The following is a 26,748-nucleotide window of genomic DNA, read 5'->3' as shown; positions in this document are numbered from 1 at the left end:
ACCACCAGCAGCATTTTGGCTCAAGTTAAAAGAAAAAATAATATAGCAAGTTAGCACAGAACCGTGATCAAACATCACGTGAGCTGTGAACCCAGGGAATTACATCACCTCTAAAATGTTGTTACTCCACGTGATAGATGGAGCAGAGGGGAGGTGGGGGGGGAGCCAAACAAACATACATCAAACAGCAACAACCCTGATGGCACAGGAAAAAAGGAGAAAGGGGGAAAAAAAAGAAAAAAAAAAAAGCTGGTTTATAATCATGTCTCATGTACATGAGCACCCCCAGGCAGTTGTGTGAATAGTAATGATTTTTGACTCATCATAATCTCCTGGATAATTTGTAGCACTGAACTCTACCGATCAGCTACGCAACGCAGGACATCAGCCTTACATCAATCAACGTGTTGATTTTTGATGCTCACTTTGTTTTATCCTTGAAGAATAGAAAGGAAAAACTGATTTTTCTCCTAAGCTCTGTTCATCAGCCTCCCTAGGTCCCTCCTGTGTCTACCTACTCTCCTGTACTCTCCGCAATACTGTTCTTGTCTCTCTGTGACACTAATCGCTCTCATCACCGCTCTCCAGTCTCTTATTTTTCTTCTATCCTTTTTTGAGCTGGTGTGACTGTCCCCCGTGTTGAGATGCAAAACCCTTGCAGCACAGAAATAAATTCCACATGGAGTACAGGAAGGTGAGTGACAAAGAGAATTGGAACAACAGCTGGGAACTAAGTAAATCTTCAAAAAAACCCCCAGCCAACACAGTAGGAAGCCAGTTAGGGAAGCAAACATAGAATGAAATCTTCTCAGCACAAGAGTAAGGCTTAAAAAAGCTGCAAAGTGAGGAGTGACACTGAGTCTGCCTTGAGGCTGCCGCAGTGGGGATGGCCCCCCAGTGCTCCTCTCGGAAGGTCAGGAATCAGAAGCATCATTGCTAGGAAAATCCCGCTACCATCTTTGCCTTCTAATGGCCATTGCATCACTCCACACAAAACATAAAGCATGTGAGCAGACACTGAAGCAGAGTCCTTAGCAGTGGCAACAACCTCGGTCCCCCCGTTCCGTTCCTCACGCCATAAGACCAGGAAGAGCTGGCGGGAGGGAAGAGGCAGCGGAGCCCTCCGCCGACGGACACACCGGGATGCTGCGGGTAGCGATGCTGGCACAGAAAAACCCACCTGAGGCATCCTGATTGCAGCAGCCGGAGAAACCCCCACCGACAAGGACAGGAGCCAAGATGCCCATCGCCAATAAATAGCTCTGAGGTTCCCTGTGGCCAGAACATGTGGGGACACCGCGTGGGGACACCGCGCTCAGATGTGCCGCAGGTAACTAATGAACACGCTCACCGGTCTGGGAAAAAAGCGCCACATCGCTCAGGGCCTGGCAGGGGCTGGCTCAGACCATCGGAGCCGAACTGCGCTGGTCCTTGCGCTTTTAGGGACCTAAAGATTCCAGCAGCAAAGCCCAAAGGACCGTAAGCAAAGAGCAGATGCCACGTACAGACTCCTAAAGGCAAAGAGAGATAACGGAGGACCTGCAGAGACCTGATCTCTGCTCCACAAAACCCTCCTAGCTGGAACACTTGCTACTTTGACTTCAGTGTCATTCCTACTGCAAAGCTCATCACAGACCCATTTCATCAGCCAAGATAACCAGCGGGTTTTATGCTCTGTCTCTGCTTTAGGCCAGGACAGCCTCAGCCAAGGCACCACTGACACGGGAAAACCTGCACGACTCAGCCCTCCGCCGGTGCTCGTCGGCTGCTGACACGGCATCCGAGCGCGCGGTGTCTGAACGCAGCAGGCCAAGGTGCTGCCGGGGGGATTGAGCACAGGCCATTCCGGGCTCCAGGATGTGGTGGGACACCCTGGCTGTGCCGCGGCGCTGGCCCTTGCCACAAAGAGCAAATGAAACCCAAATTCCTGCTAAAAGCTCATCCTTTCAGGGTCTGCTCTGCCAGACAGCACCAGCCCGAAACCTGGCACGCAGCTCGCTTTCCTTTCGTTTTAATTAAACATTAAGTGATGGACCATTAATGCCCAATTTCAGCAGGGCAGTAGGGAAGGCTCTTGTTTCTTACTGATCCAAAGGTCTTTTTTTTTTTTAATCTCTGTCTCACTCCTTCTTTAACATGAGCTCCAACAGACAGCTTTGACAGCAAGTTTATTAGCAATGCTAGCACAAGGTGGAAGGCGTAAACCAGTGTAGGTAATATTTTTACAGGAAAGGACTGTCACCAGGGCACTAGATGTACGCTGAGAGCGATTCTTTATGGAGGACCAGGGTTAAAGCATACACAGTGGGTTTACAATGGAGTCTCAGCAGCAGAGCCCTCTTTTACTGAAGGGGAGAGACACTGAGAACGGATCCAAATCCAGCCCTCCAAGACAGGCTACACGCAGTGAACGTTTGCATTTCGGAGTGTCCGGGGCGTATTCCAGTGCTTGCTCTGAGGAGCAGCATCCCGCAGCAGCGCAGGCAGCCAGGAGCCCCGGCAGGATTCGGAGCTGACCCTGCCCCACGCTGGTCCCATCCCCAGGGCCCCTGAGGGCGAGCACTCATGTCACCGGACGGAGCCAGTGCTCACCCCCAGCCCCCCCGCAGCTCCCCCCCGCAGCAGGTGCATCTCAAGGCATTTCTGACGTCATTTACGTGCAAACCCTGAACAATTCTTTTCAGAGTTTAACAAATGTCTCTAAACCCTCCCCCCTCTCCTCTCCCTTTAAAGTAACTCTCTATTTATGCTATGTCCAAAGGTCAATCCTGAATTACTCTTTCTCTGCTCGAGTGCTGCTCCTGGAAGGCCACTGAGCCTCCCTTGCCAGGGCCACCTGCAGACCCCATCCTGGCACATGGCAACCCCACCCTGCCCCCCCCCCAGCCTGGCCACCTCACCCCCAGGCAGCGGGGACCCTGCGTGTCCATCCTTCCATCTGCCATGGGACACCCAGCTGGGGCCATGAGGGGCACCCAGACCCCCCGGTGCTGCCACACGGGGCAGTGCTCGGCGGGAGCAGGCTTGTCCCCGTGCTCATTTACGCCACGTTGGGCAAAACCAGTTTATGCCTCAGCCTTAATTTGCAATGGCCTGGACACCAAAGCGCTGAGGGACTGATTTGCAAAAGCCCCTGCGCCTCTGCACAAACCAAGAGCCCCTTCAGTCCCCCGCAGCAGAACAAAGACTTTAAAGTAGATGTAACTGTAATTTACATTCCAGAGGAAAAGGAAAAGCCTTTCTTGGTTTACAGAATTACCCAAGTGGCAAACCGGTTCCCAGGCCAGGAGAAATTCTTCATGTTGCAATACGCTTTAATTATACCAAGAGAGGCAGTAACGGAATGAGAAATCAATTCCTGCTCCTAAATAAGATGGTTGCAAATTCCAAGTCAGTAACTGAACAGATGTAGAACTGAAATGGAAGAAGTAAATGCCCTCACAGGCGCTGAGAAAATTGTCTTACTATCTCAACAAGTTCATCCACCGGTAAAGGGATACAGGCAGACTGCTCCCAAATTTCTGAAGAAGGAAACCACAACAAGCTCATGTCCATGGCAGTGTCACAACAGGCAGCCGAACAGAGACGCCGCTGCCCCTTCCCCTCACCCAGGGCGGCGCAGGACACCCACCCACCCGCCGGCTCAGGAGCCAACCCCATGCTGGAGCCCCACGGCAGCTGCACCGCCACAGCTCTCCCCCGTCGCATCCCACCCGCCGGCGCTTCGGGTCGGAAGGAGGAGCCCACCCCACCTACCACTTTCTTGCCACCAGCTGCTCGCATCCCTCCCGCTCTCAGCACCACCCTCAGCTCATCCAGCACCAACTCCCGGCGCAACCGCAGCCATCCCCAGCCCATCCCCGGCCCATCCCCGGCCCATCCCCGGCCCACGCGGCAGCTGTTCTGTCCTACAAAGGCAAACACCCTACGGGGCGGAGAGGAGCCCCGCTTGCTAGCAAACCCCTACCTGCACTGGCATCCTGAAAGCAGGAGCCCGACACCTTTAACTCCACGGGCTCCAAGGATGGTCCTCGGACCCCCGCTCACCACCCCACGCATGCAGGAGCGAGGGGCCATGGATGTTCCCTCTCGGGCTGGCGGGCACTGATGGTGCTGCGCTGGCTGCAGTGGGCTGGTTCGGCAGGGAGGGACCCCCTGCACATCCCCACGCCCCATCGCCAAATCCATCTATATATAAGCGGAGCCGGGAACGTATGGCTTGCCCGGCACACGCTGCCCTCTTGGCTAACAGCGGCACTGGGACTCCACGCCACCAGCAGCGCAGATCCAAAAGACTAAGACCGAATCCCAAGTGTTGCTTTAGCTTGACCTGTAATTTCTTGTTCAAGATGATACAGGAGGTATCAAACAGGCTCGGAAAGGAGACAGCTTTGCTTCCCACTCAGCCGAGAGGAAGGCCAGGGACGAGGAGTAAGGCACAGCCCCTCTCTGCTTCTACTGTTGTCTGAAACATCTCTGGGGTGGAAGGGGGGCATATAAATATAGCCACATTTAGGATATAGCAGATAAAGAAAACACAATCATGAAGAAGTTGAAGAAAACACTGTCCCGGTGGCTAACCAGGGCACGACCTGGCAGCCACAAGCAGTGTGTGTGTGTGGGGCGGGGGGGATGCAAACCACCACGTTGTTCCAGACCTCGGGTGACGGCTGCAGCCTGAGCAGCAGAGCTACATTTCTGTTTGCTCACAGTGTGCTCTCCCCCGCCATTTAACATACTCATCCTGGTCCATCTCTCATCTGCTTATTTTTCTCTTGTCTACTTATCCACCCACCCAAGCAGTAACTCCAGATCCCCTTGCAATTTGTCCAGAGATCAAACCCCGAAGTTGCTATCCCACCGCGCCTTTATCGCCTGGAAGACCAACATGCACAACTCCCTTCAAGTCATTAGAGATTCCCGATTAAGAGAGTTTGGGGCTCCGTCCATCTGTGTACGTATGCGGCGACGCGTACCTACAAGCACACACATATATGCAGATGGCAATGCCAGATTAATAGTTACACAAGGGTTTTATCCCAGGCTTACTGAGGATAATAAACCCCTCTAAAAAAAACAAACAAACCCAAAATCATGTCCAAATGATTAAAAAAAATATCTCCTTTTTTTAAATACCCAACATGCTGCCTGAGCTGCATGTAAGGTGCTGTTCAGGAAATTGCTAACATCGCTAATTCAGGCTCCACTCCCACCCCTTCTGGCTGGGAGCACCAGGTGCTGCCCACCGAACACCCGCCGGCCCTGTGGCAGCCATGGGGACAGCACACGGCTGTTGCTGTGACCAAAGGGCGGCCCAGAGCCACCCGCGGACATCGTGTTGGGTTCGGGACAATAAATGCCCCCTTAAGGTGCAGGAGGTGCCTGCCCACGTGTCGAAGGAAGGTGGGGTGGTCCTGGTGCCTGCCCGTGGAGGAGGAGGGGATGAAGGCTCCAGCGGCACGGCAACCACCAAGCCCCCCAGCTCCGCCCCAGTTCCTGCATTTCCAGGACTCACCGTTACAATCAGTGGATGCCGCGCTCCTAAAGACAGGGGTGGGTAAAGGGGAGCTGTGAGACCCTTACCCTGCGGTTTATTTAACTGCCTCAAACGCTTTGGGTCCATTTTGCTAACGAGCTCCAGGTTGGATCCAGCTGTTCCTCACCCTCCCGGCAGCACCAGGACTAGACCAGAGCAACCTCCTTCGCTTTCCCTGGCCAAACCCCAACCACAACAAGGGACAAAGCAATCCAGTGGAAACGTGTGTTTGTGGTTCCTATTTTTAATTCAGTCCCTTACAGCAACCCAACTCATTTCTGCCAGCCACCCAAGGGACTTTTCCTCAGAAAACTTGCCCCTGGCTTTCTAACACAACTCGCACCAAGACACCTCAAACAAGGGCAGTGGTTTTGAGGGTATCTCCACTACATTCTGAACCCTACCAAGCTGTTATTCCAAACAGGACGGCACCGGCACCAGTATCACCATCATCATCTGGGGAAGCAGAAGCACAAGTGAAGCCAAGGGCTCGGCAGCAACCTACAGCCGTGGGTCTCCCGAAAGGACACGGCAACACCAACTCAAACAGCAGCAGAGATCTTCTGCTCGGTTTGTTAATCCATACCGTCGTTTTGAAATAGGTGACACTGAAATAACATTTTCCCACCACTACATTGAACAGACAGAAGAGGACACAGTGGAGATTTATACATATTCTCCTAAAACATGGGGGAGGAAGGGATGGTGGAATTTCAGTAGAACGTGCATCCACCTTCACTTCCTCAGAAACACTACAATGAAATGAAGCTCGCAGAGCATTTGCCTCGGGGGTGAGGTGCAAATCCTTCTAACCGGCTGGCCTGGAGATGACAGCCAAGGCATACGGCACCTCGCTGAATCACACAGCCAGAAATACAATGCAAACGACCAAAAAATGCAAATGACTGAAAAAAACCCACCTGCCGTGGGCCCTGCAGATACCACCCACGGGATATTTTTAGGGGCTGGGGAGGAGATGCTGAAGACGTGCCTTTAGAGGAGCGATGCCAGCTTTCGGCAAGCCCCAAGGCAAGCACAGGGCACTGTGCTTCTCCCTCTCCTGGCAGCTCCATCTGAGCTGGGGGAGTGCGGGGGGCGCGGTGTGTGTCTCCCTGGGTGCCATGTGGTCACCACCAGCTCCAGGACTGAGCTGGATCAACACGAGCTTTCCCACACCACCACCAACCCCCACCTTAGAGCCTCCTGAAGCAGCTCAGGCACTTCACACTAGCAAAGAACATTGACCTGGGGGGCCAGCGACAGCCGCTCCGATGCTCAGCCCCCTGCAGCAGCCGGACAAACAGCAGGAAGGCAAAAAAGCCCTGGAGAGGGATGCAGCAGGGACCAGGGAATAACGTCAGAGCAGAACAAGACTATGGTAAGAAACCAGCGGTACCTGTAGCTGCAGACCCACGCTGTCTTGCAACACAAACAGGACGAAGCTTCAGCTGGCCCATCCCTCCATCCATCCCTCCATCCCTCAGTGTGAAGCCTCCTGGACACGCTGAGGGCCGGGGACTGCCTGGCTGCCCTGGGACCAGCACGGGGAGGATGAAGCAGCAAGCTGGGGTGAAGCAGGGCTGGAAATGATCAGGACCTGAGTGGCACCAGGTGTGGGCTTTGGGCAGCCAAGCAGCTGGGCGGCTCTAACAGCCCCTTCCTGGCCATGAACAAAAGCATTAATGTTCTTCTCTGCTTCTTTAGCTGAAAGAAAAGCAAAGAGAAAAGCTGTTACAGCTGTCACACAAAAGAAAAGATTTTTAAAATGCTTCAGAATACAGTTCCCAGAAACCTGCACTTCCCAAATGAAAAGCAGACTGGCTGCTGACCCTCACGCTCCCAGCTTCGGCGGCTGTTACGTTCAGAAGATGCTGCTCAGCCCCCCAGGTACTTTAACAACACAGCACCGTCTGCCTGGCAGGTGGAGATGCCCTGCTGCTGCAGAGGGGAGGAGGGTCCGTCCGTCCCGCTCCCCTGCAGAGCTGGGGGTGCTGGGCGGGAGGAGAGACCCCCATCTGCCCAGCCAGGTGAAGCTGCAAAGGGCACGACAGGACCCACCTGTGCGGCTGCCACAGGGACCTCCCCGCTCACCAGACGGGGCAACATGTGAGAAATTCCTGCTGTAAAACAGTTTTCCTTCTACCAGCAACCGGCCTTTGACCAAATCCCACTCTCGGTGTTTCCATGCTGAACACCCCTGCCCCAACCCCTGCCATGTCAAGCTGAATCTCTGCAAAAGCCGTGCGAGGCACAGTGTCTGGAGGTTTAGACTTTGTTATTTTATTTTATTTTTACCAAGGGCAAGTTAGCATTACTCTGGTGAAGCAGCAAGGTCTAAAAATCACATTCCTCGAACCTGGATGTTTATTCCACAGGTGAGACCTCAAGGTCTTCTTGCTGTTTTCCACATTCAGGCGCCGGTCAGATCTTACACCACCGGCCCTTCTCCCTCTGCCAGGGAGGTGGCTTTTCCACCTCGGCCGGTACGCACAGCCCATACCGCGGTGAAATGGGATTAAGAGAATTTGGGATAAAAAGATGAGCTCCAGGGCAATGCTTGTCCAAGACAGCAGAGCTTCAAAAGGAGACTCAAGCAGGTGTTTAAACACAGAAACCATCAGCAGTCTGCACACCTTTGGCACGCTTCCCTGTGGAGCAGAATGCCATTTAATGTACACGTATACATATATATGCATGTTTTTAATGTTAACGTAGCTCCACTGTTAATGTTTAATGTTTAATGTTAACGTAGCAGGTCGATGTGCTCAAACTCCCCGGTGATGACCTGCACAAGCACGCCCAGGGCTCGCTCCAGCTCTTCACAGCAGATGAGAGAGGCACAGACAAACCGTCGACAGGTCTAATTAGTATGGCAGATTGGCGTAAGGGGGGACACCACCTTCCACAGGCGTCATGTGGAAACACAAATTTCACCTTTTTAAGCAGGAGGAAATGCTCTCACAATCTCTTGGCCTCAAATGTCTCGCTCCCCATCACCCACTACCACCCCACTGCATCCCACAGCCCGCCTCCCTCTCCTTAAGGGTATTTTAGGATATCGCCTCTCAGCTATACAAGAATTCTTTAGGTTGAAACCTAAAGATAAATCAAAACAAATTACTGTTCCACCAGGAAAAGCAGATTCAAATTGCCATGCAATTTTTTATCTAAATAATGTTTAAATTTTTAAAAGGGGGGAAAAAAAACCTAATTACATCTTTGTGTGGAAGATCATAAATCACATAATTATAATGGGAACCTCTGCATCTTTCCAACAGACTAAAAGCAGACTACGCAAGTTCTTATCTCATTACTGTTTAATTAAGAATTATGTTTGAGCATCTTCTTTTTAATTATCACGGAGCCCAGATGACTTCTAATCTCCTTTTTTTACCCAAAATGAGGGAAGGTGCGGTCCAAAATGGGCACCGATGAATTTACAATTTGCTCTTTGGGGAACTTTAATAAAATTACTCCACACAGAAGATTAACGCCGATAAAGTGAACTTCTAAAAAGAACATTTGGTTCCTTTCAATTAGCATCGTACAACCGTCAGGAGCTTGTAAGGGGGATGCTGAAGGGGGCAGGGGTGGGTGTCATGCACAGCTCAGCGGTGGTACACCCACCCCACCCCCACCCCACCCCCCAAGCACATGGGACAGCAGTGACGGAGGGGGAACGGAGGCCGGCAGAGACCAGCACCGGTGCCGGCAAATGGTCCTGGCCCTGGCAAGGCTGAGGCTGGCCAATGGCTCCTCGCCCATCAGACGAAAAAAATAACCAGACCCTAACACATCCCGCACTGACCGCAACAACCTTAACCTGAGGACAAAAATCTCTGGATAGCTGTACTTTATTTTTCTGTTGTCTCCGGATAAAATCCATTTATTAAGGCTGCAGGGGCTCCGTGTCCAGCTACACTAGATCAGCTATTCAGCAATGACCCACGTAGAGGCAGTGGGATTCCTCCGGCTCCTGAGCTGCCCCGTTTCCCTCCTCTTAACATCAGGGGACAGTTTTCCCCACCAAAACATTTCCCCACCGAGCCCGAACTCAGCCCTGCTGACTATCACCACCCGAGGTAACGACCTGCAAACACCACACATCTATTTTTTTAAACCCAGCGCACAGAGAACACCTTTTAATTCAATTGGTTCAATCGACACAGAGAGATTATTAGTTTTCGGTAAGATTTGATTCAATAAATTAGCCTAGAAATATCAGCACAGCCAGGCAAGCAAAGAAAAACAGAGATAAATCCCTGCCATAGCACTGCTTCATCTTTTAAAGGCAATTAACTCTTAGTTATTAGCTTTTAATTAGGGAATAATAATGACACCATTAATACAGTTTATTATACTTGTCAGCAGACAGCTGTTCCAAACAGATTTTATTATCAGATCTCGGCAGCTTTTGTCTGCTCCCTTGTTCGCAGGGGGAAGGCAGCAGCTCCCCAGGCCCAGGCGGGGGGTCCCCGGGTGAAGGTCCCCCACATATGGCCCCCACCACGCAGGAACCCCCCCAGGTCCTTGTCCCTAACCTGCTGTCGGTGGGAGCTGGCTCCCATCCCCGCCCCTCTCCAAGGAGGGATGCAGGATGAATGTCAGCTCCCTCCGAGACTCCAGAGGAGCCTTACAGAATTCTCAAGGATTTTACTTTTTTTTTTTTCTTTCTTTCTTTTAAAAACCCCACTGTCTAAAATGGTTTCTCTCTCAGAGAAACCTGGTGGCAACAGGATCCAGCCTTGGCTGTGCATTTGATGTCTCTCTCATGGGTAACAGACATGCCTTTCCTGGGGGGGGGCGGGGGATGCTGGATCGGCACCGAAGCTGGTTTTACACCTCGGCTCATAAATCTGAGACGGCATCTGACTCCCGAAATATTTATGATGCCAAAAAACCTCACTGTTTTATTTTCCTTTCTTCTGAGCTTATCTATCTCTTTGGGCATGCAGTGTCCGTTTAGAGCACAGAGCAGAGATGATTGGCACACAAATAATCACTTTAAAGAAATTAAGCGTTCCAAATAAGTTTATCCATTCATAATCTCATTCCACCCTACTGCCAGGTGCATGTCAGCACAAGAAGGCAGCTGCAAAGGTTGCTGGAAATACCATGTCATACTCTTTCTTCTTGCCCCAAATTTACCCTGAAACTCTAAACTTCAAATCCTTCTGTAAGAGTAACCACTACCACACTGGCAGTGGCCAACTGCCTCAAGTTTTCACTGATGCTTTTTTATTTCTTTGTCTACTGCATCACTAAAACAAAATATCCAGAAGGCTCGTAAAACTACACACACTGTCACAGGTGCAGCCAGCCACACGTTCCCATTATTTTCACCGTCATCCTTTGTCACAGTGTCCTGGAGCTGTGGTACCTCCCCAACAGAGACCACAAACCATTGCCAGGGCACAAGCCTGTCTTAACTGTGTTTTATTATTCCTGTCTTAATCCCACTCGTGTACGCAGGATGCTACTGTAATGCAAAAATGCAATGCGATACCTTTCCCTGATCTGCTTTGGAGTTAATACATCACAAAAACACTGAAATAATAAAAAAACAAACAAACAAGTGTAAAATATTGTGTTCCACTACCTTGATTTTAATTTTTGTTCCTTGCTCTGGACTGGAGGAAGCCCCAGGAGAAATACCAGGAGCTCAGAGGAGCTCTTCGGCACCAACAGCCTGCTCGTGGCAGGCGTTTTCCTCCTCCTCACCCAACACGGCGCAGCCAAGTCCCAAGGAAAGAAATTAACCTGGTGTAGGGAAAAAAAAGCAGCTGGAAGAACCTATTTGCAATTTGCTACAGGAAAGCAGAGAGTTGTCAAATTGAAAGCAAGGCTGCTCAAAAGAAGAAACCTCCCCCACTGAGACCCAGCATACAAATCAGAAGGATGGCAGGATTATAACCATCACCATACGGGTTTAGGAACGGAGGCATGGAAGAGTGAGATGCTGTACCTAAGGCAGAAGGCAATGGCAGGACGAACATCGGCATCGGGAAACCACATCGGGACAGGGCAGCTCTCGGGGCAGGCAGCCCAGCTTGCCCCACAGCTCGGCTGGGCCTCCCAGCAGCTAATTTTATTCTCATTTTCACCCTGGTGCTGACAGGAGCTTCGGGTCCCAGGTGCGATGCTGGAGGCGTTTTGCGCATCTGTGTCGGCACGCAGCTCCCAAATCGTCGAAGTTCGCTGTTCCTTCACACTGGTGACTAAGCCTGAATATTTTAGGAGAAACTGTTTTAGAGATCTTGGTGCAACTATGAAAACTTCTCAGCTGAGGGTTTTTTTTTGTGCTCAGTTGTATCCGGGCAGAAGTTGGGAAAAGAAAACCAACAGAGAAATTAAATTTCATCAAATTTTGGCTCCAAAATACATTTGATGCCTGAGATCAGGAGAGACTTCAGTGCTACTTAATGAACAGCTTGATGTGAGAGCTGTACGGGAACTGTAATTAGTGCTCTGGCAGCACCAGCACTCCCCAGAGCTCGAGGCACCTCACCTTTAGTTTAAGCATCCCCATTTGAGGTGGCATGGCCGTGCTGGGAAAGGCTCAGTCCCGGTCCCCAGGGGACGACGGGTTCCTCCTGCTCTTCAGTGAGGAACGTCCATCAGATGCAACCAAAAGGAACCCCCCAAAAGCTCAGTGGTGGGAGAGAACGAACTTCCCCATGATCGGAGCTGTGCGAGCGCACCTCCGCTGGGGTTCCGGCTCAGCCCCGCTGTCCCTGCCCAGTGCAGAGCCGGGGGGTCCACACACATGTGGGTGTCCCCCAGCGGGAATACAACACATCCAAGGTGGGCAAATCTGTGGAGAGGAGCGAGGAACAGAACACCGAATGCTTTGCCTTTCTTGAGTCAAACAGGATAAGGGGAGAATGCTTGTCTGCACGCCGGGGGCTGCGGGGGGCGGCCGTGGCTCCGCTGACCCCCGCTGAAGGCGAGGGGAGCGCAGCCCCTTCCCCGAGCCGCCCCTGCCGACCCCCCCGATCCCCCAGTCTCATGCTAGGGGATTGATTTCCAATTTTCCTGCTGCACTTTATCGGAGAGACAACTCTGAAGGGCACAAATTTTCTCCCCCACCATGGACCCGTCACAATGTCCGTGACGCTCCCGGCGGGCCCGCTTTGCCATTCAGTAAATAAAAGCACGTTAGAGAGGGGACAGGTCACTGACAGGCTGTATCCACCTTGCGTCACAGGACCGAAAGGGCCGATCATGCCGTGGTCTTGGCAAAAGAAACCCAAAGGACGTTCCCTTTTATTGGGCTTTTGGTGAGGGCGAGAGGCAGGAGCGTGAGGCTGAAAACACTCTGGTGTAGGGTGAGGAGCAGCCGAGAGCCCAGGCTGGGTGGAAACTGCACAAGGAAAAAGCCAGAGGAAAGTGGTTAATGTTTGGTTTCCTCCCCTTGCAGTCCATCACCCGCCGAGAGTGAAATACCGCAGCGATTGCTGCGGTGCTACAACTAGACATAAAGTTCGGTCTTAGTGCTTGGAGAGTAAATCTTTTAAAGACATAAAATTATGTCTAAAGTCAGAGGAAGCACCTAGGAGCATAAATCACAACAAAGTCAGGAGGCTGGATGTTGGGGTTCTCACCCCAGCTTTAGCACACAGTTGTTGCGAAATCCCTGGGCAATTTTCAAAAAGGGGAGCTTCAGCGTGGCCGCTGTGTAAGTCGGTGTGCTGCTGCTCATCGCAGAGCTCCATGTCACCTGCAGGTACTCAGCCACTCAGGTCTGAGCATGAATATCTCAATCCCAGCTAGAAATAGAAAATTAAAAAAAAAAAAAAATTAAGACATCGCTTGCTACTGAGAAAAACTGCAAAGAAATTAATTTGGACAAAATGGACCAGGTCCTTGATTTGAGAATAGCACAGAAGCGAGAGAAATCGGAGCGCTGAATAAGCAGCCAACTGTCTATATGCCGAAGCAGTAAAATATGTTCTGACAAATTGCTCCTGTAAAACAGAAATGTCCCTAAGCAGTGGGATCTCACAGAAAACAGTCGCACTCGGGCAGATCTTGCACTACACGCTGACAGAAATCTCACGCTAATCATGCAACACAGGACGCAAAGCTACTGGATTGCAGTGCTAATTCCATGTTCTATCTGAATCCCAGATTAATCAGATGCACCACTCCTTCAGCCTAGATATTCTCTAGTGGCTCCAATCTATTAAGATAACAAAAAGAGATAAACCTCAGCTCTGTGTGGAGCCATGAAGTTGAACTTGCACAACCGCCCTTCTCCCCATCTCATTGCTTCATGTAGAAAATTGTCCCGTGACGCTTCTGTACCTACGATCAACCCAGATTTGATCTTTTTAGTAAGGCAGATGTACCCCTGCTATTCTAAACAGCAGCAGCATCTTGGCTTGTATCATGGGTAACTGACCATTCATTGCTAATCAAAGAAAATTCGCTGTGTTTTCGAGATGGCTCCATTAAATGAAGCAGATGAGCAGTGGATCTGTCCATTTATTTATTTTTAAACCACGATCTGGGGCACAGGGGAGGGTATCACTCCTGTTTCAGAAACAGCTTGGCTGTGAGCTCATTTGCTGGGGGATATTAGCAGCTGGCATCCGAAATGGCAAGGCTAGGATATCGAGGTAAGCCAAAGTCAACTGTGCTGAAATATCGCCAAATTCTTATTTATTCCACAGGAAAAGTGGCTAAGCTATGGTCACTGTGTAATTCCAAAAAATATTTGCACAGTGACCTTTATGTTTCCCCTCTTGGAAACAAAAAACGTAATTGTTTTGCTCCTCATGCAGAATAAGTAACTCCCAATGATTTTCTGTTGGTGTGCAAGTAAACCAAACCGTTATCTTTTTCTGCTATCAAAACTGCCAAATAATTCTAGCTCAACATCTCTAACTCATTCCAGCCTCAGCATTTTGCCAAAGTTGGTTTGCTTTTCGTGCACGTGTGTGTGCCAGTACGATGGGACGAGAGGCCAGAGCAATGACCTGAGCATGAGGCTGGAAATCAGGGACCCACAAGGACTCAGTTCAGAGTGTTTCTGCTGGAGTCTCAAGTAATTTGCTACATCTCTACTCCTGCTGGCGCACTCAAGGAGCACTGGCAGGTACCACCTGTGTTAGGCACTCTGAAGTAGCCGCTGTTTAAATTTCACGAGGTTAAACTCACTAGCAGGGTCCCCTCATTAACCTGTGACAAGAGGAAAGGATGAATTGACCTTCTGACCCAAGAAACACAAAACTAGCGCCATGGGAAACGGCAAGGGTCACAAGAGGTGCTCGTCACGAGGCTCCTCCGCGCATCCCGCGGGCAGACACGCAGGCGAGCGCCCTGGGAAGCGGCAGCAACATGTCAGACAAGAGGGAGAGTTGTGGAAAGAGCTGTATGTAGCTGTTATCACACCTACCTGGTGAGAGGGACAGCTCCGGCACTTGGCAGGTTCCACGCAGACAGGGCTGCTCCTTGCTTTAACCCGTCCAGGTACAACCGCATTCCTGAAAAAGCTCTTCTACAAACCTGTGCTCCTTCCAACTTGGTCTATTTGCAGGTCAGGACTTTGCAATCGTTTAATTATTGCAGAAAGGCTACAAAAAGCTCATTAGACCACCTTCAGCTGCACATAGGGCAGGGAAAAGCAGCCCAAATAAGAAAAGCAACGAGGACTTGCTTACTTTGTCACTAGCAAAGGGACCTACTGCAGGAAAGGCTTCATCTCACGCTGTGAAGAAATTCAAGCCAGAGAGAACTGGCACAAGCAGCGTGCTGATCTATCACCATCCTCCTCCGAGCCCCCAGCTGAATGATGCCCAACACCATGGAAGACATGCTGCTAGTTCAACTCCAATTGCTATTAAACTAAAACAGCATGCCCAGATTCAAAGCAAAGTTTAGTTTAAAACGACTCCTGATTACCATAAGCTAAAACTCCCCGAGTAAACCACTCCAACCCAAACAAGGGCATTCTTCCAGAAGGGAATTGCACCTGTTTAACAAGTAATTTTATTAAACTGGTGCAATTTGTTTCAAGCTGAAAGAGAACTACTGATGAAGAACTAATATGAACAAGCAAGGGAAGAGGAACATAGAAAAAAACCCCAGAATAACCTCAAGAAATAGAAGTTCTGCAAAACTGGGCAAAGCACAGATGTCTACAGCATGTGACAAGGTTTTTCCATCATCTGCTCTTTCCCTAAACTGAACAGTCACAAAAGTAAAGCAAAAAGGAAAGGAGCAAGTACACCAAAGGGGAGCTCCTGAAAGCCCGTGACGCCCTCCCCTGTACAAGCAGGGAAGCTGGCAGCCAGGGAAAGCCACAAAACACCATGTGTGAACGTGCTCACGTCCTTCTGCATGCTGGAGATCGGCAGAAATGCATTTGTAAGAATTGTTTCAATAGGACCAGAAATTACCATGAGAAGTGCAGAGCAAGAGAACCATGACACAGCGAAGGGCCCAGTGACAGACACCAGACCAAGCTCTATGGAAGCCCCACCGCTAAATAGCCTCACCCCTATTAACACTGCGATTTTCAGTTTTCTAAATAATCCTGTCCTTTACAAAGATAAGAAGAGATTTGCCTCCTCCATTTCTTCTCAGCAAGCCAAAGGTCCTTCTCCAGCCGGAGGAGGAGTTGATGAATCTCCAGCCACCGCCCCGCTCCGCAGCCATACGGCACGCATCTCTGCTCGCCTCTGAGTAGGAACCGGCAGCCTGTTGATTCGCATCGTCTCATTGCTGCCAGCAATTATCACCAGATGACTTTATTGTGCCTGCGACAGTTGGTGACACTGACTCAGGGACTTTTATCAGCTTCTATGCTACAGGTTTACAAACATCTGCCCGTGCGAAGGCACCCCGCTGCTCACCAGCCCGAGCGAGCTGGGCTTCTGCAAAGCCACTGAGAAGCGACGGGCGCCTCTCGTGCCGGCCAGCCTCGGCGTGGGTGCCTCGTCCCTACTGCCAACCCAGCAGCCACGTCCCCAGCGAAGGGCCGGCAGGGCGGGAGGGAGCGGCACAGCCGGTACCAGTCGGGGCTGGAGGGGGCCACGCTGGCAGGACCCCGGGAGGATGGAGCTGGCACCAGCGGAGAATGTGGGAAAACAAAGGGAGGAAAGCGAAACACGCTTGAGTAAGAGAGGCAGCTCAGCTGCACGGGTTGAACAGATACACGCAAATACACTTTCTCCGGGGTTAAGAACAATGTCGAGGTTGTAAGAGGGGGCCACCGAGCTGGACTCATCTACACTCTTTCATCCAGCCCCGAACGGTCCCAGACAGAGGGAAGCGTCAGAAGCAAAGCTCTTCACTGCAGCAGCTGTAGCATTCGCATTGACTCCCCGGGGACAGCATAATTTCCTATAACCCTACATCATCTATACTTCAGCACAGCAATCTCAGCAAGTAACAGAACCCCACAGTGACTTAGGGGGTTTTTGTGGCAATGCCTCTTGTCCCCTGCGAGGCTGTGATAGTGATGGAAAGGTTTGATCCTTGCCTTTTGATCGCTGATCCAGGCAGTTACTTGAAAGTATGTACTGCTTCTTAAGACATCTTTAAAATTACATTACTTCTTATTACAGCAATATAGCAGACCTTAAATTTCAAAGGTAAGGTTTGCGTGGGTGTAAATTCCAACAGACTTCGTATCAGCACCTTCTTCCCACTAGTATAATTCCTCAGGTTATCTCAAGAAAAACTATTAAGCTGCAAAAGACTGGAGGTTGGAGTTTTCTTTCACATAATCTGCAGCATTAGCCTCATATTGCACCAATTGGAGAGAAATTTGGAGAAAAGTATCAGGGTCAGGGCTCAGGATGGGAAATGAAGGTGTTAAATGAAGGTTCAGGAAGATGCTATTTTAAGAGGTTCAATGTCAGCGCAACCTCCAAGGGCTAGAAAGAAAGGCTACTGGAAGGCTACACAGCAGACTCCAAAAAGGAAGCAGCAAACTGGTGATGTAAAAGATAAAGGATTTAAAAACCACCTCTGACTACTTAGCAACCATGGTTCTCATGGACAAGCCAGCTAGAGCAAATCCTGGACCTCGGACAAAACGGCATCGCAAGCTTGGTTCTTGATTTTGGGAAGCAGTGCAAGGACAGACCTCCTGCATGGTTAAACAGAAAGGAAGGAAAAGACCACGTTCTTCATCAGCCTCAGTTTTATCGGTCGGCTTTACCCATCAGATCTGGGAGCCACCTTCTCCTGCAGTACAGAAGACTTTAAACTTAGAAATGAAGAGACTCCAGTCCCCCAAAAAGTGTAATTCTGAAGTGCTCAACAGCCTTTAATTCATTATGAACCTAGAGGCAGAAGAAAAAAATATGCAAAAAATACATCACATCCTCAAACTAGTGGGAGAAAAAAAAAATCATTATTTTTATAGCACATAATCAGACACTTACAAATATACTTCACTGGAAGAAGGGTAGGAATGTGCATTTCCTGTTTCCTTTTCAATAGTCTGATGCACAGAGGCTGTCAATATGGTCATTATAGATAATCTGCACAGGTCATTCCTAAACCAAAAAGAGGGATTTCAAAAGAAACAAAAAGGAAGAATCCTTGCAACAAGGAAGGGCATTCCACAGTTCCAGGTTCACGTTTAAACATAACTCAGCATCTGAATATGGGGGGAGGAAACACACTTTGTTTTTACAATATAAATAAAATTTTGAAAAGGTACTACATATGAATACAGCAATGGTGCTATTTCAGTCAGGACTTCAACATGCAGAGGAAATTCCCCATTGCTCACAACCACTCATCCCACCCCCCTTCCCCTCCCACCTCCAAAAAAAAATCCTCTGCTGTTTAAATTCTCTTTCAATTGTTTTGAATATTTCTCTTGTGGCCTGGCAACACTCTTACTCTTTTATACAAGCAAGTTTTCCACTAAATCATGTCTTAACCAACAAGAGACAGATATGTAGGAGTAACAACCGACGCTTTTAAGAACCTTGCCAATTTTTAAAACTTTTATTAGTCTCAGTTTGTTTTTATTCTTGGAGACATCTACTGAAAATGTCAAAAACTCAGAAATAAAAAAAAAAACTGTTTCAAACGTCTTACAAACACGCACGCGTGCACACGCGCACAGACACCACACACAAACAAAATAACCCGTAGCAGAGGCAGTAAGAAATCAAGGGAACTCCAAGTCTCTCAAGGGAGAGCAAAATCCAAAATAATAATAATAAAAAAAATAAAAAATTGCTTTATTCTATCTCCACTCCTTCACTAGGACAGTTTAAAACCCATCAAGTCTCTTAAGATGCTAATCTACCATCTGCTAGCCCACAAATCCTTCCCACTTATTCCCTTAAAGATCCAGCTATAGTGTTGCTTAAAAACCTCTCCACGGAACAATGACCACCTTGCAAAGGGGCTTTTAAATTAAAAAAAAAAAAAAAAAAAGAAAAAGAAAAAAAAGAATATTGTCTCTTTCTGTCCAGTAATTTCAGGGAATTAAGTGGAAAAGATTGCTGTGCAGCATGCTGGACAGCTCTGCTGCTGGCGGGCCAAGGCAGGTGAGTGGTACCCGGTGCCCTTGCCTCCCCTTCACCCAGACACTGGGAGCCGTGGCCCCTTCCCAGCTCTGCACTAGGGCTGCCTTTTTCTTTCCCTCTGAATTGATAGAGGTCCTCCAGAGAGAGGGGAAGACTTTCCAGTGACTGCAGCGGGGTTTTGGATCAGGCTTTTTTACGAAACACTGCTCCATAACAGCTCTTCAACCGGAGGTGATTTTCAAGTGTTCAAGTGGGAGCTGCCCACTCAATACTTTAGGATTTGTTTTTGCTTTCAACGTTCATTCAATTCTTAGTGAACTGAGTCCAATCAAAGGAAGGGCTTGCATTCTTCTTCCCCATGAATAACTCAAAGGCTCAGTCTTTACTTAAGTAAAGGATGTCACAACAATCAAAGATGTTTGGGGAATTTCTTCTTTAATAAGATAAAAGAAAAACATACAAAACACCTCCCAGGCTTCTGTCATGGAATGATTCTCACAACTGTAAGGAGCACAACTCAAAAAAACAAAAAAAAAAAAAAAAAAAAAATAGAGACAAAGAAAAGAAAAAGGTTCCTATGGGAGACATGCCTACCAGAGAGCTAGAGCAACCCCTTGATGCTCTAGTCTGCAGTGGGGAAGCGGGATGGCTCATAAAGGAACTAACACAAGAAGCAGCAACAAAACACTTGCCAAAAACGGAGTGGCATAATGTAACTGAAAGCCATGCTGATTTTTAACTAGAAAGCAACTGTGATGGCAAAAGATGGGGAAGGAAGATGACAAGAATGACCAAAACCTGGCCATTTCTTCCCTAAGTCCCTTCCTGGTGACATGGCAGAAATGCACACATCTATCATATGTCTGTAAGAGAACTAACGGTAAGAAACATCCCAGCTATGAAATATTTCTTTCCCCATCTTCCCCAGCTTACAAAGAAGATAGTGTTTCTTTACAAAAAAGAACCCAGAACCTTCCAGGACATCTGGTCTTGCTCTCTCTCTCTCTCCCCACTGTAATACTAGTCACATTTCATTTGGGGGTGAAAGGGGAGGAGGATTTTATTTATTTTCTGTTTTAAAGCCATAATCTAGAAAAATTTTTTGTGGAAACTTTTGTTTTCCTATTTTTGTTTGCTTTTTTTTTTTTAATAATGCTCATTTATAGAAAACTTCACAAAGGTGACGTCTATGTACAGAAAACACAATTCCAAAGGCTGCTTCAGTAGTCAATGTAATAGCACCTTTAAAGACAAAAGTTTGACATATTTTAAAAAGTCATCTTGTTATACTTTAACCCTTTCCAAGCCTCGTAACAAGGAGCCCGTCACAAAGTACATTAGTACAAACTCTTCCAAAGTCTCTGTGTGAAATGCTGTCTGAAGGTTTTTTCAAGGTCCCTACTCTACTGGTCAGCAACATCTGGCAAAGTGGAGGTAGCGTGCAGCCAGACGGGATTTCCTTGCTGTCCAAACCAAGAGCAGATGAAAGAAATTCACAGCAGGCTACTGCACAAGGCTGGTCTTCCACAGTTTCCCCGTTATTTTATTTTTCCATAGGCTTGAAAAGGGTTAATTGAATATTTTTAATCAATTCTGGTTAAAACATGTTGCTCTGAGTTCCTGGCTGGTACTGTGTCTGCAACAGGCTCTCCATAAAGGCCAAGTAATCTGGGTTTTGTCCGTATTCTTCAGGATTTCTTGAATTCCCCAGCCGGGGACGCTTGGCTCTCACTTCATCTCCCGAAAATACATCTTCCTGAGGGGCCCCAGTGCTGAGGGACTGCGGGAGACACGAAAGTACAATCATTAGAGGCACAGCAGGAAAACAGGCAGACACACAGGTGCAGACGATGGAGCATGCCTGCGTAACGACAGCAGGCGTAGCAAGTGAACAATTTGGTTCACAGCATTTCTGTAGAAAAAGAGAACCCTGAAACATGCAAAGTACACAGCGGGAATTAAAAATTCTGGGCTCCTGAAACCAAACTGGAAAGAGAAACCCTCACGTTGCCTTCTTTCTGTTTCAGAATATCCTTCACTTCAGCTCCTGCCTCGTCAGTTCTCTGTTTACTCCTATCCTCCTCCGCCTCTTCAGGTTGTTCATTCCCAGTAGAAGGCAGAGAGGAAAATGGGGCTTCCCTAACGTGTTTAAAAAACAAAGACCCAGAGGAAGCACGTGGGCATCACTGTACTGACAACCGGCTTCTGTTCGTCCTGCTCTTAAACCCTCAAATGAGATGTGTTTCTGGGTAGAAATTATCATCTCCTATCGCTTTGTTCCTCCTTCTGCTGTACTGCATTAAAGCCCCGTGAGCATCACTTCCCACAGAGCACAGTCAAACACTTCTGGCAGCCGAAAGGACACGAGAAAAGCCTGAGTTTCAAACTGACTCAAGACTTCCTGTTCACTCTCCAGCTCACATTCCGTTCTCTGGAACTGTTCTAAAGCCCGATGTCTCCGCTGCAGAGAGTATGTTCTTTCCAAATCCTGTACTTCAGGGCTCCAACAGGTTGTCTCTATTATTAGACAAGCTTAAATAAACTGGAATATTGTGCACATCTTGGAAATTAATTCTACAGTGCTGCTTTGCCACCAGAAGTCTTTCAAGGATAACAAGGTAAATTATTATTAACCTCCAAAAATCTATGCCATGAGGTCTTACTGATACGAACAACCTTAAACAAGATGGAGAAGCCACTCAGAGCGACATTACAGGAAGCATTTTACACAAGTGGTTTTTGGGTAGAACATTTCATGCATAAGTAAACAAGTTTCCTCCAAATTGTCATCAGTTTTTCCACAGAACTGCCTGTCACCAGGCCACTTTTGACGATGAGCATCTTGCACTCCTGCTAGCGGCCATGGATTCACAGGTTCAGTGAACTACACCAGTAGTTAACTCGGCACAGCAATTCCTACCATCTCAAGGGAAGGTTGGTGCAGCCTCTTTTTGTCTTGTAAAAGCGACAGAAGCCCAGAACCTTATCACAGGTTAACTTTGTGGATCCGTCCCTATCCTGCAGTGGCTGACGTGACAAACATTTGGAATGAAGAAGAAAACTGTATATTCTGGATTTGCATAGAAACCAGTCTCACCATTTGTTTAAATGGGGTAACTTCAAAGGTTAGAACACTGGGTTTGAAAACACCCAGCAAGTCTGGAACCAAAAAAGCTATGAAATAAATTCCTCCTATTATATGCGCTCAGTAATCCCATTGTATGCAGCTAAAGACAGCCGATTAAGAGCTTTATAGATAAGACCTATGTTCTAAATCTCCTATTTGCTGAGAAACGGGGGTTCAGCCCCCGTCGCTTATCGGTTCTCCAGAAACCACTCGGCTGTAGACCGATTCACCTCACTTCTGATGAAAGGCAGTATTCAGGCAGAATGGCAGTCCACATAACTAAATTCATACGGTGTAAAATGATATGAACATAATCTTTTAACCAGAGAAACCAAAAATCAGATCTGAACACGTGAAAGGGGAAAATCATTTAAATGCTTCTCAAGCATGTACCTCAAGGATTTCTTCCACTCTGCGTATTTTGTGAAAGACAAGTGGTTTTGCAGCCACAGAAACTGGAGGCTGCATTCACCTAATGTCTAAACAATATGCTAAGGAAATGTGAATGAGTATCGCAAGCCACAGCTATTTTTACAGGTTTTGTTCCTTTGATACCCACCAGGCGAGACTTCACTCTCTTGGGAAGCTCTTCCTCCAAGGTATAAATATCACCACGCTTTACCATTAGTTGAGAACCATCTTCAAACTCAACCTGCAGAGTAGGCAGAAGATGAAATAAGAACTTGGCTTCGACACAGTACTTGAACAGTCCGTTCCCAGACTATGCCACACACAGTCGTTTCATGGGAATACCAAGGAAGCATCAGGGCCCAGCTCCCACGGATGATCCCCTGTTCTCGGCACTGCACATCTCTAGGATTGCCGTAGAATGAGCATCCCTAAGCTGTGTTAAGGATGCTGAACCCAAAAAGTGCCAGTTTCAGTGCTGCTCAGACACCCCGGTCTTATCCAGCCCAAGTGGCTTCATTCAAGTGCTCCTACGGATCCTAAAATGTCTACATTCCAGCTGGACCAGCACCTCTGCACCCCGCTCCCAGCCAGAGCACTAAAGATTTCCACTGATTTTTGATTCAAATCCTGAAAAAAGAAGCCTTTCACTTACAATAAAAGGCAGCCCTGTATTCAGGTCAATATGGTAATAATAATTCCTTTCATCTTAAAGCATTTTCACACGTCAGAGGGAAACGACTCCAGCTACTAAAATACATTTGTATTTTAACAAGCAGAAATAAGTCAGCCAGGTACAACAAATGGTGGTAACTCCTCATGTCCAACCTTTTTTGCTAAGCGCTGATTATATCATTAATTATGCATCGCATGTTACAGGAAAGTTTATTTATGGAAACGTGCATATAGAAATGTTAAAACTATTGAAAGTTTTTAAGAGATTCTCATTTCCTTTGCTCAAGAGTTATTACGCCTTTCAGGATAATGCAGGACATAAGCCACAGGTCAACGCAGGGTGTCAGCTTCAGACTGGGTAAATTCAGAAGGAAGAAAGCATCTGTGCTCTGAACTCCTCCTCGTGCGCTGCCCAGGTCTTGCTGCTCATCAGTTAAGTGAGCTCAGCGATGCCTGCTGAGGTCCCTTAACTGAGTAGATACATCAGCTGCAAGAGCTACACAGGTGGGAGAACAGGCTTGGAAAGATGAGCCCTGCTGAGGTGGTTTAAGATGCTACTGGTCCCGTTTACTCTGTGGTTTTACAGAGCACCGCTACCGTAACTGAGTCAGGAGGGAACACGAATTACAAAGTTTAACAGGGGAGGCACAAGCACTTGCCATCTGCCATTTCCGCTACACAAGCACAACTTCCAGTAGAAGCACAGGACTTGCAACTGAGGGTAGTGCCATCTCAACTACCACTGACTGGATTTTGTTTAAGTTCCAAATTATGGGTATGGGTTAGACCCCTGTTATGAACACACCTTAGAGCAAGTTACAAGACAGTCATTTGGGCTTAATTGTAAAAAAAAACAAACCACATATCTCATCTGAGTACACAAAGTACAGACTTAAAAGATGTGAACTGGGAAGCCACTGCAAAATGTTTAACATGCCAAAGCTAATCCATGCCTTCCTCCTTTGAACACACTTTTTTCGTAACAAAACTGTGTTTATAAATATAATCCTACTCCAAATCAGATAAAAGATATGCACCATAAGCACTGAATAAGTATCTACATAGGGAACCAATGTGGAAAGCCATTCAGGCTATTTCCCCCACGGAGAAGAGCTTTACTTACAGGTAACTGCTTGATTTGAAAAACACAGGCGACTCATGCATATTTTTCTGTCATCTGGCACTATCAGCAGAATAGCCTATTTCAAATTATTGTGCCTTAAAGAAATCAATGACAATTTCCTATACTGTGATTAAACTGGAAAGCATGCATAACAATAGATCTTTATGGAACTATATGTTGTACTTTATTCATAACCACGGTCACCTCAGATCACACCTTCTCTGAAGCAGTTAACATCCATTATAAGCACCAAAAAGACTGTTAACTGACAAGGTGGATCATTGTGCTCTTCACACAGATATGCAACGCTCTGTGTAGAAAGGACAGAAACCAGAACTCCATTCCAAACAAATATAAGATAAGGGACTTCCTCTCCCTTTTGTCCAGAGGCATCAATCTCTTAAAAATAACAATTACTTGCAAATTTCAGCGTATTTTTCAAAAGGATGTACATAAAGTATACTTTCCAAATCACTGTTATTTTCAACTTCTTGGTACCATTTAAAAAGGATTTAATCAAATGAATGTACTGCATTTTATAGAATTTTCTTTACTGAAATACTAACACAGTGTACCAGGTTAAATCTTCCTTTAGTGACTATTACAACCTTCCACAAACAAGAATCTTGTATGTGGAACAAATTCAAAGACAAAAAAATACTGTCTGCTGTTTTTCTCACCTTAAAACCAGAGATGGTGAGAGCGTATGACTGAAGGTTCCCAGTTCCTCACACAAGAGCATCAGGACATTATTCCCATATGATGATGATGCTCCACAAAGTACCCTCCCACGACCAGAGGATTATTCCCACCCTGAAGTAGTCTCCTGACCCATTGTTTCCCTTGCTTCCTCTCAAAGCATCTAGGAAAGTTGTAATTACAGAGTTATCAACTCATGGGGAGCTACAGATGATAAGCTCAGCTCCAGCCACAGGACAGCCGCCAGAGAACAGTTCCAATGGGTCACTTCTGACCCAAGTCACATCTGAGCTATAATGAAATGGGCAAATTTATTTTATATCTTAAAAGCAGGTACAGTCTAGACATATGCCTGTCCCCACGTCCACATTCTGTGACAGAAAACCTTTACCCTGATCCTATTTTAACACTGTATTTCTCTCTAGACTACCAGCACTATTAATTTCAGAAGGCAAATTCTCCCTTCCTGACCAGAGCAAATATTCAACACTAGTGAGCTATACAATTCGATCAACTATCAGACATGTTGACATGAAGTCTGTGGGTACTCTTCCATACTCACCTGGTAAATCTGACTGATCTGGGCTGCAATAAACTTGGCCTTATAGATGATTCCATCTGTCCACTGCAGTTGAACCAACTCACCCTCTGGAGGGGGTCCCATTTGGATGCAGTCTCTGCTCTGAAGACACAGAGTGAAAGAGGTCAGACAGCCCACACACACCAACAAAGCTCAACAAGCAGGTAGAGGTGTGTTAAAGTCACTGCTCAAGGCACTTGCTACGTAATGCTGTAATTAAGTAAAAGGGAGTTTCTGCACTTCTGATTAACTGCAGTTATCTCAAACAAAACCATTCACCCACGAGAGGCCAGAAACACCTGCTTTTGGTGAGAGTACTCAGTTCTAGGAAGTTTCTTATTACAAACCCCAAAAGATCAGAGCTCCTGTATCAACAAAAGCAAGGGGGGTGACCTGCTCTGCTTCACTGGTGAATCAGTGGCGCAATCAGGAAGAGAATTCATGAGCTGACAAGCCAGTCTCTTCTAGGCATTCCTTCTATTAAGCGAATCCCTATTTTGAACCAAAAGTGCTTACAGACAATCCACTTCCCCCATGAATCTCACTTGTCAGTTGAAAAATAGATTATTCAACCACAAAACAAAGAGGATGCAACTTAAAACAAACACCGCTTTCTGTTAAGCCATCTGCACACAGCAAAATCACATCTTTGTAAAGGAACAAAAAAGAAGGAAATATCATAAACAAGAGTAACAAAGAGCAGCATGAGCTTTTCTATGCAAGCAGCAACTTCTAAGTTTTAACTTTGCTGCCCCGCCCCAAAGCGCACAGAAGAGGAATGCATGCATGACACTGCGCTGATCTGTAAGGGTAACAGTCTCCACAGAGGGCTGCTTACAATAATGCTTTCTGGGTACACGTTGTCACTGTATGAGCCATCGTCAAAGTTCACTTCATAGAAAGTCTGTGTTGTCATGCCAATAACTTTACATCTGTAGTAGAGTCCATTCCGGTTCTTTGTGATCACGGTCTGTCCAAGGGTCACTTCCCTTCGAAACTGAATCTGTGCATAGAGAAAGGGGAATAACTTGCAATTTTCAACCGTAAAAGCTGCGTCGAAAATATAGGTGCAGACAGACTGCTCTACAAAAAAACCTG

At 47.6% G+C, this 26,748-nt stretch overlaps 1 protein-coding gene and 1 long non-coding RNA gene across 6 annotated transcripts in view; one reads left to right on the top strand and one right to left on the bottom strand.

Moving 5' to 3' along the window:
* Positions 1-1,747: 1,747 nt before the first annotated feature.
* LOC308061912 lies at positions 1,748-18,750 on the top strand. The gene is made up of 2 exons (XR_013927388.1): positions 1,748-8,258; positions 8,289-18,750. It is a non-coding gene; the product is annotated as an uncharacterized lncRNA (long non-coding RNA).
* A 1,504-nt stretch (positions 18,751-20,254) lies between these two features.
* KDM4B (lysine demethylase 4B) overlaps positions 20,255-26,748 on the bottom strand; it is a 92,047-nt gene continuing 85,553 nt past the window's right edge. For all 5 annotated transcript variants that reach the window (XM_080382512.1, XM_080382513.1, XM_080382511.1 and 2 more), the window contains 4 exons: positions 26,489-26,653; positions 25,633-25,752; positions 22,725-22,817; positions 20,255-20,818 (listed from right to left, as the gene is read on the bottom strand). In XM_080382512.1, coding sequence (XP_080238638.1) covers positions 20,636-20,818; positions 22,725-22,817; positions 25,633-25,752; positions 26,489-26,653 — 561 coding nt within the window. In that variant the 3' untranslated portion in view covers positions 20,255-20,635. The remainder of the gene's footprint in view (positions 20,819-22,724; positions 22,818-25,632; positions 25,753-26,488; positions 26,654-26,748) is intronic.

This window comes from Falco punctatus (assembly GCF_963210335.1).
Source record: "Falco punctatus genome assembly, chromosome: 4".
NCBI lineage: Eukaryota > Metazoa > Chordata > Aves > Falconiformes > Falconidae > Falco > Falco punctatus.
Note: the sequence above shows the minus strand (reverse complement) of the source record. Positions and strands in the feature narration are given on the sequence as shown.